This window comes from Lissotriton helveticus, chromosome 6 (assembly GCF_964261635.1).
Source record: "Lissotriton helveticus chromosome 6, aLisHel1.1, whole genome shotgun sequence".
NCBI lineage: Eukaryota > Metazoa > Chordata > Amphibia > Caudata > Salamandridae > Lissotriton > Lissotriton helveticus.
In genome coordinates, this window is record NC_136067.1 from 207,491,528 (window position 1) to 207,505,424 (window position 13,897).

Sequence of the window (13,897 nt, forward strand, 5' to 3'; positions counted from 1 at the left end):
CACATCCTCTGTTCCATCACTTTATACATTAATGTTAATATCTAAATGTCAAACTACAGAACAAGTTACTTACCTTTGGTAATGATATATCTCTAAGAGACATAGAGTAGTTATAGATTCCCTACCATGTGAATTACCCCCGCGTGTCATACTGGATCCGGAGAATTGTTTCATTAGCAGTACCCCTGCGCGTTGAAAGATGACGTCGGTTGGCTCTGTGTTCGTCGTTGGCTTCGTGGTCTCCGGGATGATGTCGCAGCTGTTACTTAGACACTGACCTCACGCGCGTACGTCAGTTCTGTACATGACTTTCCACACCAGAAGCGCAGAGCCATGCAAGACACTGACCACTGGTGCGCAAAACTAGGGCCCTAAAAGGAAATCTTTAACCCTAAAGTTATTTCTCAGAATGGGAAGGATGGGTGGGGCCGTAAGGAATCTATAACTAATGTATGTCTCTTACAGATGTAAAGTTAATGAAGGTAAGTAACTTGTTCCTCTGAATGAGACAATTAGTTATAGATTCCTTACCTTGTGAATAGATACCCAGCAATACCAACCCCGGAGGTGGGTCTGCAAACCAAGTTCACACCAGAAAGTCCAGGAGAACAGACCGGCCAAAAAAGCTGTCTCTCCGGACTTGACTTTCCAGGCAGTAGTGCTTCGTGAATGTGTGCAGAGATGCCCATGTCGCTGCCTGACAGATGTCATTGAGGGGGACTCCCCGTCCCACAGCAGTGGTAGCTGCAGTCACCCTGGTGGAATTGCCACGTGCCCCTCAGGAGGCTCCTTCTTTGCCAAAGAATAGCAAGCTTTAATACACAAAACTATCCATGTAGAGAAGGTCCGTTTGTGTATGGTACATCTTTTGTTAGCACCCACGTAGCCAACAAAGAGTAAGTCATCCACCCAGAATTGTTTTTTGCGATCCAAGTAAAAGGAAAGCACAAGTTTTGGATACAGGCGGTGGAGCCTCTTTTCCTCCTTAGAAGGATGTGGAGGCGGGAAGAAGGTGGGCAAAGTAATTGTCTGATGAATGTGGAAAGAAGTCACCACTTTGGGAAGAAAGGATTGAAGAATTTGAAGGACAACCTTGTCCAGATGAACAGCCAGTAAAGGAGGTTTTGAAGAAAGGTCAGAAGCTTAAGAGGACAGCTATGTAGCAGCTCAAAGGGAGTGCACATTAGATAGGTGAAAACTAGGTTCAAGTCCCACTGAGGCACTAAGAAAGCAATTTACAACAGGGGCCTTGATAAGAGAAGGCTGATCAGGAAGCCTAAGGAAGGCTGAAATGGCCAAGAGGTAGCCCTTTAGACTTCCCAGAGCAGAGCCCTGCTGGGTCAAAGAAAGGAGGAACAAGAGAACCTCAAAGAGGATCCACAGCCTTTTATGTGCACCATGCCACAAATTTGTTCCATCTGCAGGCGTGTAAAGTCTTAGTTGAGGGACGCCTGGCTGCCAAGATAACATCACAGATTTCAAGAGGAAGGTCATAGGCCGTCAACTGTCACCACTCAATCTCCACACAAGGAGGTGGAGACTGGACAAGTTCGGGTGGAGGACCGTCCCCTGCTGATGCGGCAGAAGATCCTCCCAAAGAGGCAGTCGGATCAGCGGATCAATGGCCATGTGTTGCATGCAACTCAGGATTCCAAACACTTTGTGCCCAATCCGAAGCCACCATGATGAATTAGGCCTGGTTGCGCTTGATGTTCTTCAGGACTCTGGGCAGAAGTGGTATAGGTAGAAAGGCATATAGAAGACCACAACTCCACTTGCACCAAAAAGCGTCACCTAGCAAGTGCCGCCTTGGAAATTCCAACACGCAAAATTGCTGACATTGCGCGTTCTCTTCAGTGGCAAATAGATCTAACCAAGGCTCTCCCCACTGCTGATCTTTTGACTGGGGGTGAATATTTTGATTTGTTCAGCATTCCGTCCATCAATTGTGTGTCTTTTGCTTTCTCACCGAAAGAGACCTTATGCCACCTCCGAGTGAATACCAAATGGGACTGTGGGGTACCCACAGCCTAGGCAGTGCACAGCGAGGGACACAAATTATGTCTCATGTGAAGTTAAGGGTCAATTGAATGCAAAAGTATTTCAAAAGCTCAAAAGGCAAACATAGTAAACATGGCGTGAATGAAAATTCATACACTGAATTAGGTTTAATATCTACAAGTATTGTATGCATACCAGTAGGAACAGTCACATATCATGTAAATCATTTCACATCGTCGATTTAAGTTTCATGAACATTTCATTTCATGTACATAAATACAAAAAAATCTGATTAGCAGTCCCAATGCATTTCGGGTTCTAAAACTGAACCCTTCTTCAGGGAAAAATTTGAGTTCAACAAAATTTGTATTCTTCTACTCATGTTCACTTCCACAGTAAATATCAAAGCACTTGATCAATTGGAAGACATTGCAAAAACTTAAAAAATAATTACAAGACTTGAAAGAATAGAATTTGCACTCTCAAGAACAGAAAGAAAGAAATATAACTGGTGATGTCAAAAACGACCCAAAAGAAGTGTGTATCGAATCAAAATTGCATCCAAAGTCACTGTATGTTATGAGAGACTTTGTGTTTGAGAAAGGTTACAAATTGTGATCCCACTAAGTACTGTACGATACCCACCGCTTGTGATGTCTAAAATAGTTTTAAGAATGTGCAAGACTCAATTGAAATGCACCTGCGTACATACCCTCCAATGAATTTAATAGGATTATGAACTGCCTGTCCGGTCTGACATCAGTTGTTTCTGTGAACGCAATCACTAGTTCGCAACAGCCTGTATGACATAAGTTCAAAGCGAAACCAATGTCAAGAGCTTGTATGAAATAAACGTGAATACGAATGGTTATAATAATTTCAGACTCTCACCATTCGGTGAAGTAGACAGACTCCGCCCCTCCGTGAAAACTCGTGCCAAAAGACAAACCGTGTGTCAGTCTATAAGAGTAATACGTAGAATGCCATAAGTGAATGTGAAGCATATTAGCGTTGTTATAAAAAAATATCGCAACTAGAGCCCAACTACGTACCGTTGGAAAATAATTCTCAATCTACTCTCTTGTTCCGCGGTCACTGCCCGTTGAGAACGCCGAATACACTCTCGCGTCTAAACCGTCCCGAGATGCTGTGCGAATTTAAAGGCACCTCGCGTTAACATTTCTATCAAATTTTATTTAACCAGCTCCATGGTTAAAGTTGACAGATTGATGCCATGGTTACCGGGGCAGACTCACTATCGAGAATTGAAAGTAAAGTTGTGATGTGACCGAATGTGAAAAAGAAAAGGTAAAAACTCTGTTTCAGCCCTGAAAGGCAAAATAATTCAGTTGTGTTCCTTGATTCAACCAACGTTGTGTGATAAACGTAACGAACGTGTGCCATAGCCTAGAATGATGAAGTATTATAACTCTATGAGTTCAGTGAAAGATAGAAACAAGAGAGAGTGCAAATTCTTTACAGTAATTTAAGAGTAAAAACATCAATGTAACGGACTGTTTTTACTCTTAAATTACTGTAGAGAATTTGCACTCTCTCTTGTTTCTATCTTTCACTAAACTCATAGAGTTATAATACTTCATCATTCTAGGCTATGGCACACGTTCGTTATGTTTATCTCACAACCTTGGTTGAATCAAGGAACACAACAGCATTATTTTGCCTTTCAGAGCTGAAGCGGAATTTTTTCCTTTTCTTTTTCACATTCGGTCACATCACAACTTTACTTTCCATTCTCGATAGTGAGTCTGCCCCGGTAACCATGGTATCAATCTGTCAACTTTAACCATGGAGCTGGTTAAATAAAGTTTGATAGAAATGTTAACGCGAGGTCCCTTTAAATTCGCACAGCATCTCGGGACGGTTTACACACGAGAGTGTATTCGGCGTTCTCAACGGGCAGTGACCGCGGAAAAAGAGAGTAGATTGAGAATTATTTTCCAACGGTACGTAGTTGGGCTCTAGTTGCGATATTTTTTGATAACAACGTTAATATGCTTCACATTCACTTATGGCATTCTACGTATTACTCTTATAGACTGACACGCGGTTTGTCTTTCGGCACGAGTTTTCACGGAGAGGCGGAGTCTGTCTACTTCACCGAACTGTGAGAGTCTGAAATTCTTATAACCATTCGTATTCACGTTTATTTCATACAAGCTCTTGACATTGGTTTCGCTTTGAACTTATATCATACAGGCTGTTGCGAACTAGTGATTGCGTTCACAGAAACAACTGATGTCAGACCGGACAGGCAGTTCATAATCCTATTAAATTCATTGGAGGGTATGTACGCAGGTGCATTTCAATTGAGTCTTGCACATTCTTAAAACTATTTTAGACATCACAAGCGGTGGGTATCTTACAGTACTTAGTGGGATCACAATTTTTAACCTTTCTCAAACACAAAGTCTCTCGTAACATACAGTGACTTTGGATGCAATTTTGATTCGATACACACTACTTTTGGGTCGTTTTTTGCATCACCAGTTATATTTCTTTCTTTCTGTTCTTGAGAGTGCAAATTCTATTCTTTCAAGTCTTGTAATGATTTTTTAAGTTTTTGCAATGTTTTCAAATTGATCAAGTGCTTTGATATTCATTGTGTTTTAGATTACTGTGGACGTGACCATAAGTGAAAGAATACAAATTTGGTTGAACTCAAATTTTTCCCTGAAGAAGGGTTCAGTTTTAGAACCCGAAATGCATTGGGACTGCTAATCAGATTTTTTTGTATTTGTGTACATAAAATGCAATGTTCATGAAACTTAAATCGACGATGTGAAATGATTTACATGATATGTGACTTTTCCTATTGGTATGCATACAATACTTGTAGATATTAAACCTAATTCAGTGTATGAATTTTCCTTCACACCATGTTTACTATGTTTGCCTTTTGAGCTTTTGAAATACTTTTGCATTCAATTGACCCTTAACTTCACATGAGACATAATTTGTGTCCCTCGCTGTGCACTGCCTAGGCTGTGGGTACCCCACAGTCCCATTTGGTATTATTATAATTGAGAAAACATTGGGCCTCTTCTCACATTTGGGTAGTACCACGCAATTTCACTACAAGTTCAAAAAACTTTAGTACAAGTTGACAAATTCTTAAAATAGGAGTGCAGGCGCATACTCCTTGGGGAACTCCAAGTGAAGACACCATTCGTGATCCATCATGCAACTGCGGCTGAGTTTGTCCGCCCTGGTGTTCAGAGAACCTGCCAGGTGTTGAACCACCAGGGATATGTCCTGATGTTCCAGCTATGTCCAGAGACAGAGCCTCTTGACATAGGGTCCATCACCCCACCTGCCCTGTTTGTTAGAGTACCACATGGTGGTGGTGCTGTACGTGAATACTTGCACTACCCTTCCTCGGCCAGAGGGAAGGAATGCTTTGAGTGCAAGAAGAATCACGCGAAGCTCCAGAAGGTTGATGTGGAGCCCAGACTCTGCCGGAGACCAGAGGCCTCTGATCTCCGCCTCCCCCATGTGGCCGCCCCATCCGAGAAGTCATGCATCGGTGACAACTGCGAACTCTGATTGGGGAAGGGAGGGAGATCTGCCGTTCACCCAATCCCGGTTTGTTAGCCACCACTGCAATTGGCGTGCAGTTCCCTCCAAGATCTGGATGCAATCAGACAGGTTCCCCTGATGCTGTGCCCACTGGAACTTCAGGTCCCACTGCAGAGCCACATATGCCATCCGGCATAATCCACCAGCAGGATGCAAGAGGCCATCAGGCCCAGGAGCCGCAGGGTCACCCTGACCAAAACCCAAGATAGAGGCTGAAAGTAGGAATCATAGCCCGAATATCCCAGACTTGCTGCACGGGAAGATAGACCCGAAACTGCGTTGTGTCCAGAACCGCTCCAATGAAGAGGAGCTTCTGAGAGGGAATCAGGTGTGACTACAGCAAGTTGTTAGAGAACCCCAGCGAATGCAGGAGATCCAATATTGTCTGGAGTTAGGAGAAGACAGCCAGGGTCGAGCCCGCCTATAACAGCCAGTCATCGAGATAGGGGAAGACTGGACCCCCTGATCTGCGCAGATAAGCTACGAATACCGCCATCACCTTTGTGAACACCTGAGGGGCGCTGGTAAGATCAAAGGGGATCACAGTAAACTGAAAGTGCTCGTGGCCTACCGTGAACCGCAAGTAGCGCCGGTGGGTTGGCAGGACGGGGATGTGAAAATAGGCATCCTGCAACTGTACCATCCAGTCTCCAGGATCGAGAGCAGAAAGGACCTGAGCTAGTGTCAACATTTTCAAATTTTCCATCCGGAGGAAGCGGTTGATGTCCCTGATGTCCAAGATAGAACGCAGGCCTTTGGCCTTCTTGGGTACCAGAAAGTAGTGAGAATAGCAACCATGACCTATTTCTGGCACAGGAACTCGCTCAATGGCCATAACCGCCTGCTGAAGAAGGGCCAGATGACCCTCAGCCATGTAATGGTACTGAGGTGGCATGGCTAGGGGGTAGTCTTGAAGGGAACGGAGAAGCCCCTTCACACTATTTGCAAAACCCACCTGTCTGACGTAATAATGTGCCAGTGGGGGAGGTGATGGCGAATCCTACCACCCATTGGCCATTGTTGGCCCTGAAAGGTCGAACTTGGAGGGTTTGGAGGCTGCTGCAGTGGGAGCGGTGGTGGACTGGCCTGTTCACTGGCCCCCATACCCACGACGGTGGGTCCCACATCCCTTGTCGCACAGGGGCTGAACAGCTTGTGCCGGCCTGTGGCTCTGGGCAGAATATGGTGGGGTACTCTTTCCGTAGCCATGAAAGGGGTGAAAAGCTGTCTGCACAGGGCAGGTGGAGAGGCCCAGGGACTTGGCTATAGCCCGAGAGTTCTTGAACCGTGCTAGCATATTGTCTGCCTTGTCACCGAATAGGTGACGGCCATCAAAGGGCATGTCCATATGGGTAGCTTGGACATCCCAGGAAAAGCCAGTTGACCTCAGACCAGCGTAGTATTGAGGGGCTACTGACTTTGAAATCGTCCTGCCTAGCGAGTCAGCAGTGTCCAGCCCACACAGGATGATAAACTTGGCTGAGTCTCTATCCTCGGCGACTGCACAGGAGAGCGTGGCCTAGGCCTCCTCCGGGCACTGGGGCAGAACCTGCACTACCGCATCCTAAACAGAGTGGGTGTAACAGTCCAACAGACATGCAGTGTGTACCAACTGAAGTCCCAAGCTGGAGGAAGAAAACAGCTTCTTCCCAAGGTGGTCCAGCTTTTTGGATTCCCTATCAGGTGGTGCTTTAGGGATTGCACCTTTGGAAGTTGAGGCATGGAACACCAAGCTGTCAGGGGTGGGGTGTTGGGAGAGGAAAGGGAAAGTGGGGTTGCCCGGGGCCGGGTGGTGGCGTTGGGCAATCATCCAATCCACAGGAGCCCCTGGGTTAGGCCTGGACCAGGTGCTTAAAAAGATGTTGGTTAGGGCTTCATTAAATGGCAGCAGGGGCTCCGAAGAGCTCACTGCCGGTTGAAGCACCTCTGTCAGGAGGTTAGTCCTGACTGCCACTGTAGGTAGCTCGAGGTTGGGAGCCTCAGCTGCCCTATGCAACACCACTGTGTAAGACGCTCCCTCCTCCATAGGAGACACCAGGCCAAGGTCTGGGGAGGTATCCAGACCACTGGCTTCCCCCAGCTTCTCTCTCCAGTCCGGGGTGTAATCCAACTGGCCAGTCAAAGAATCTCCAGACCCCTCCCAGTCCTCCTCACCTTCCTCTGGTTGCCATCTGGCCTGACTGAACCAGGAACCAGGGTAGAACAAGGGCACAAAAGTACCCATTGGCACCGAATCCGGAGTCGATCAACGCCGGTCCAGCTCCGTGTTAACGTTGGGGCTAAGGCCGGGGTCGACATCGGTTGGGGACACAACCAACGTCGGCTGTCTGACGTGGTGCTGGTGGAATCGAAGTCAAAGTGCGATGATGCTTCTTCGACTTCGTCTTATGCTTCGACTTACCTGAGGAGTGCAAAGAGTTCAAAGAGGTCTGGGGATGGTGGCTCCGCGACCGGTCCCTCGACCTCCCGCACAACCGGAATCTTGAACGGCGCGGAGCCGACTGACGGACCTCGAGAAGCTTTCGGGACCACTCCCGCAAAGATTTCAGATTCATGGTCCGGCAGTTAGATCACGACTTGGAGTAATGGTCCTGTTCATACAGGCACACGCGGTGCGGATCCGTCACCGACATCAACCGTCAACAGGAGCCGAAAGCCTTGAAACCGGGCACCCCAGTGCTCACCAGAAGTCATGGACGCAAAATGGCGTTGACAAAAGTTGATAAAAAAAGTCAGTCAAAAAGTGACTGGAGGTACCGCTCTCTCCGGATCAGCGCTGGCTGGTGTGGAAAAAGAGAGAACTGACATTAGCGTACGAGGGCAGAGTCCAAGTAGCAGCCGCGACTTCATCTCTGCAACCACGACGCCAACTAAGAACGCAGAACCAACCGATGCCACCTTTCATTCCGCAGGGGTACTGCTGACAGAAAAATTCTCCAGATCCAGTCTGACGACTGGGGGTAATTCACAAGGTAAGGAATCTATAACTAATTGTCTCTTTCAGATACATGATTCTATCATCTCCCATTCACCTAGTAAAACAACATCTTATTTGCCTGTAATGATCCCTAAAGAAATTCTCTCTTTTTCATTTCCTTTGGGACTCTCAGCTCCCTGCTGTGCTGTGGGCTACCAACCAATTTTTTTTTTTACTGACTTATAAGCGTCTTTCTCACTTAGATCTACCTGCCTCTGACAGCCTTGCTGATTATTAGACCATTTCTACTTAATGACCACACAATTGTTTCACCTGGAGATGCTGACTCTCTAGACTGCAAACATGCTATGTTTACTGTCTAATAGAATCAATTGTCCATTGTTTTATTTTTTTCAGTGGTTAACCAGTTGAAACATTCTTATCCTTCTAGGGAACTCTTGTTACTCCTCTCCTGTCATCTGTCTTGCAAGATGAGGATCACTTTGAAAAACCCAAACAATTTTATCCAGAGCATTTCCTTGATTCAGAAGGAAGATTTTTGAAGAAAGATGCATTCATTCCTTTCTCAGCAGGTAAAACAAGTTAATTTACTGGTGATCGATGTTCAACTGTGTGAAAATTTGTAATAAAGTATGTCACACTTCATTTAATATTTAGTGGGGGCATTTTCAACCAGAGATTGACATGACGTAAAAGGCATTTACAGTATGATTTCAGGGATATAACTAAAAAAAACTAAACATTCAATGTCTTGGGCAAGGGGGTGCTGATTAATAGAGAGTATGAGCTAGAACCAAACCTAATAAAGCCACAATTTCTAGAATTTGCAGATGCATTATTTCTGACCCATAATTTAAATACGTTATTCGGAGTTAGACAGGCTTGAGTGCATGAAAGGAACAACCTAGCATATCAGGGGTAAAGAAACTGACCAGGACAAACGTCACAGACAGGAACTAACTCAGACAAACCCACAGGCAGAGAACAATAAGACAGACAAATCCAGTCAGGACAAATCAAAAGGGGCCAGACAGATGAATCAGCCTGGTAACACAGGATAAGACCAGGCAAACCCAATCTGGACAATCAACATCCATCCCATGCGTAAGGAGGCAGAAAAGGAAAGCAAAACACATGGCTTTCTACGCTAGTACAAACAATAAACATAGCCACAATTAAGCAAAAAAGGGACACATCAAAGAAGAGCCTCAAGGACATCCAACTGAGGGTCAGAGGTAGAAACTACCAAAATGAGAAAAAAGGAGACTAGGAATAAAATGAAGCCTCTGCCTCTGACAAATATCCATCAAACAATACACAATAGAGGAAGACAAGTAAATTAACCCAGAACAAAATACAAGGAGGAGTCCTAGGGGGGAGAAACCAAGGTAGCCACGCAAGTGAGACATGGAAGACCTAAAGGGGACTCAGCTGACCAACCATCATATCACCCAACAGAACTAAGAAAGAGTCTGCACCAAATGAACCAATCAGTCAACAGCAGACAGGGACCATAGATTGTTCTTCAAGAAGTGGGAACAAAGACAATCACATCTTAGAATGGATCCACAAAACTATAAAAGTCCCCCCCCCCACCACCACCTGAATAACCTTAGAACCGGGGGAACATGGGCAACAAAGGAAAGCAAACCATCAACTGAATGAAGGGGTACTTCAAAGCAAAGGAATTCCCAGAACATGACACAAGTTCTTTTGCATACACCAAAAAAGTATTCCACCATATTTAGACATGGAATAAACTGACACCATAATCAGCAACACAAAGGGAGAACCTCCTTGTCTTGCAAGGGGGACACACAAGTTGTATACCATCAGAGAGTATGACAGGACAAACAAGAAATAGGAAAATCATAGGAAAAGCCTAAGAACCCAAGGGAACAGACATATTTTCCAGCTATAGTAGAATAAGTCAGGAAAAACCGAAGATCACCAAAACCCAAGGAAACATAAGGATAGACCTATTCAGCAGATGAATTCGGCAAACCACAAAACGGAGTAGATCTAGAACTCTCAAGGCAACCCAGAAGCAGTCTATTCAGTGGACAGGGTGCATGGGGTGTACGAAACAAGTCTGGTAGGATGTCCAGACCAGAACTGCAAACTTACAAAGTCCAAAGGATAACAGGAAGGGAACAAGGAGAAGCTGGGAGTTGTGAACACAATGTAAGGAAGCCCAAACTGGTAACAAGCACCTAATGGATTATATTGACTGCAAGGGCACAGTGAACACATATACTGGCAGGAAGCCAACACCCAAAACAACCATGTCAAGTGTCAAGTCAAGTCAAAGATAGCTTTATTCGAATTCATATAAAATCATAAAAGCACATACAAAACAAATTTAAACAGTTTAAAATTCAGTTATACATTAGATACAGAACAAAATATATAACAGAATAAAAGAATGCGTACTCAGACTTCATCTATAATACATTTAGTACAACTATACTACTCATGAACGGGAAAACACTACAGCCTTGTACTAAAATCTTTTTTACAGTACAGAATTTCATTTAACCCATGGTTGATCTGCATCTAATTATACATTTTAAAAACTTTGATACAGCATTTATAGTCATTGTGTCCTGCAACAGAAGGATCTTGAATAGGGCCGGTCTACATTAGGCCCCAAGTCTTTAACAAAGGTGTTAAATATCTTGTCCTTCCCCATGCATAGTATTTACAGAAAAGGATACAATGAATTGTTGATTGTACGGAAGAGTCGACGCATGGTTAATTATTTAGGTTTTTAGACCAGCCATTTATGACTGGAAAGGTAACCAGCCTAAAATAACTGCCCATTCTCCACCGAGCTAATAACATTGTATCATAGCTAGACTGCTCAGGGGATAAGTAGAACTGCAAACCAGGACCCTGCAATAATAAATGGTGTTAAAAAACAGAGGCCTTCTTCCCCTCCACTAGCCAGTGTTGATCGTCCAGAAAACTAGAACATAATTCCTTTAAAGTTTTTTTTGAGATATAGGATAATAGTACGGACGAGTTAAAGAACTCTGGATGCCCTAACTTTGTTTAAAAATCCTTAATATAGGAAAGCCACTGAATGTTTTTGGACCTCTCAAGTTTCATACAGTCCGCAATGATTGCCCTGTTAAAAACGGTTTCAGTAGAAGTCCATATCTTGTGCCAAAGCAGCACTGGACTAATCTTAATTAGATCTGATATATATACCAGGGCGAGTTCCTTATGACAGACATGGGTTGAGGTAGACTTAGGGACGGCTAACAAGTATCGAAGAAAAGCATTTTCTTTTGCTTGGATATCCTGACAGTACCAATGCCCCAAATGTCGGCCCCATATATGGCAGTTGACACGCATTTGGCTTTGTAAATATCAAGCAAAATGCGTGTAGGCCTACCTCCTAGCTTATTGGCAAACTGTTTTAATGCGCCAATAGCGCGTGAAATAGCTAGATTCCTGGTGGTAATAGCTGTAGTCCAAGTTCCTTTTTTATTAAAAACAACCCCTAAATAAGAAAAAGTATTGGTGGTTTCTATCCTTGACTGATCTAAAAAGGTGTTACAGGAAACATTATTTTTTGATGAGCAGCACATGGTAAAAGTTTTCCCAATGTTAATCTTAAGGCCCCTAGATCCCATATATACAGAGAAGCTAGCTAGCGCCCTTTGGAGGCCTATTTGGGTTCTTGCTATGATAACCGCATCATCAGCGTACAATAAAATAGGGACTGCAGCACCATCAATTTGAGGGTAGTCCACATCTAATTTAAGTAGGTGTTCTGCAACACTATTAATATATGCCAAGATGCAACCTTGTCGTACCCCTTTCATAATTGGAAATTTTTCTGTGCATTCGCCTTTCTTGCCATAGCGCACCTTTGCCCCTGCACCTCTATATAATTCTTTAAGAAAGTTAAGAATATTTACGTCAACCCCAAGGCGTATTAGAGTATCCCACAAGACGTCGTGACTCAGACAGTCAAATGCTGAACTAAGGTCAACAAACGTCATAAATAAACTGCCCTTTTTTGCCACCATGTATTTGTTTATTAGCATTGCTAGGTTAAGCCCTTTTTCGACAGTGCCCAGGCCTGGCTTAAACCCGTACTGGAATTTTGATAGTATGCCTTCGTCCTTGGCCCATACCTGTAATCTGTTCAATAGAACTCTGCCTGCTACTTTCATTAAGGAATCAAGCAGCGAAATGAGCCGATAACATTTCGAGTCGTTACGATCGTCCTTCTTAAAAATTGGCACTACAATCGCATCCTGCCAAGTGGGAAGAAAACCTCTATAATTACAACTATTAAGCACATTTGTCAGAAGTGGTGCCCATAGGGTAATATTATCCTTATAAATGTCAATTGGAATGCCATCTGGGCCCGGGGCTTTGCTATTTGAACTGTCTGTGATGGCCAATTCCACCTCCGACATGGAGAAAACTATCTCCAGCGGAAACAAATTAGGAGGGGCAGTTTCTGTGGCTACCATCTGATCTAAATTTGGACTTTCTATACTAACCAGGTCATCTTTTTCATAGCGCTCGGTAAAATGATTGACCCATACAGTCTCCTCTATGGCAATCTCTAGCAAGTCGCAGCTCTTCTCAGAAAAGAAGGGCGCATTTACCGCTCTCCAGAAGGCGGAGTTATCTCTCAAGGAACATGCCTTAAGCAGAGCTTCCCATGCAGCCTCTTTTAGTTCATTTTTCCGTTTCTGTACAGCAGATTTGTAATATGCTCTGGCAATCCTTATCTCAGGCATGTTTTTAGGCGTTTTTTTAGAATTTGTTTTAATTTAGAGTCTGCCTTACTACACTCAGAGTTGAACCAGCCCTCTGCCTTGTGTCTCACCCCTTCCCGTGCAGTTCCTGTTAATTTGCTGCAAATTTGCGCAGTGATTTTCTGGAAAGCTGCAATAACCTCAGTTTGATTGGGGTTTTCCGCAAGGCAAATCATAAAATCAGAGAGGTGGTCCGTTACTAAGGAATGCAGAAAACTTTTAGAATCAACTTTACTCCATTTTACTGAGTAACCATTAGTTCTATTCAGAGAAATCTCGTGGCTATATAGGTTTTCAACTGCATTTGGTACATGTCTGCCGCTCAACCCGCTACCGAACTTTGAACTAATCGGGAAGTGATCACTAAGTGCGATGTCCTCTGTTTTAAATGACAGAACATTGCAATGATAACTTGAGGTGACCAAAATATAATCAATAACAGACTGTGATCCCCGTCCGTTAAATGTCGTTTGAAAATTAACCTGGGGATCACAGTCCCCCTCAAAGAGTAAGTTATTAAACGGATTCCCGAGCGTAGAATGCTCAAAGTGAGTACAGGGATCTCCCTTAAGGTTAA

The 13,897-nt window shown here is 44.1% G+C and overlaps 1 protein-coding gene across 2 annotated transcripts in view; it reads left to right on the forward strand.

Moving 5' to 3' along the window:
• Window positions 1-13,897, forward strand: part of LOC144762426 (cytochrome P450 2K4-like) — a 613,835-nt gene that overhangs the window by 571,067 nt on the left and 28,871 nt on the right. For both annotated transcript variants that reach the window (XM_078647608.1, XM_078647607.1), the window contains one exon: window positions 8,967-9,108. In XM_078647608.1, the coding sequence (XP_078503734.1) occupies window positions 8,967-9,108 (142 nt within the window). The remainder of the gene's footprint in view (window positions 1-8,966; window positions 9,109-13,897) is intronic.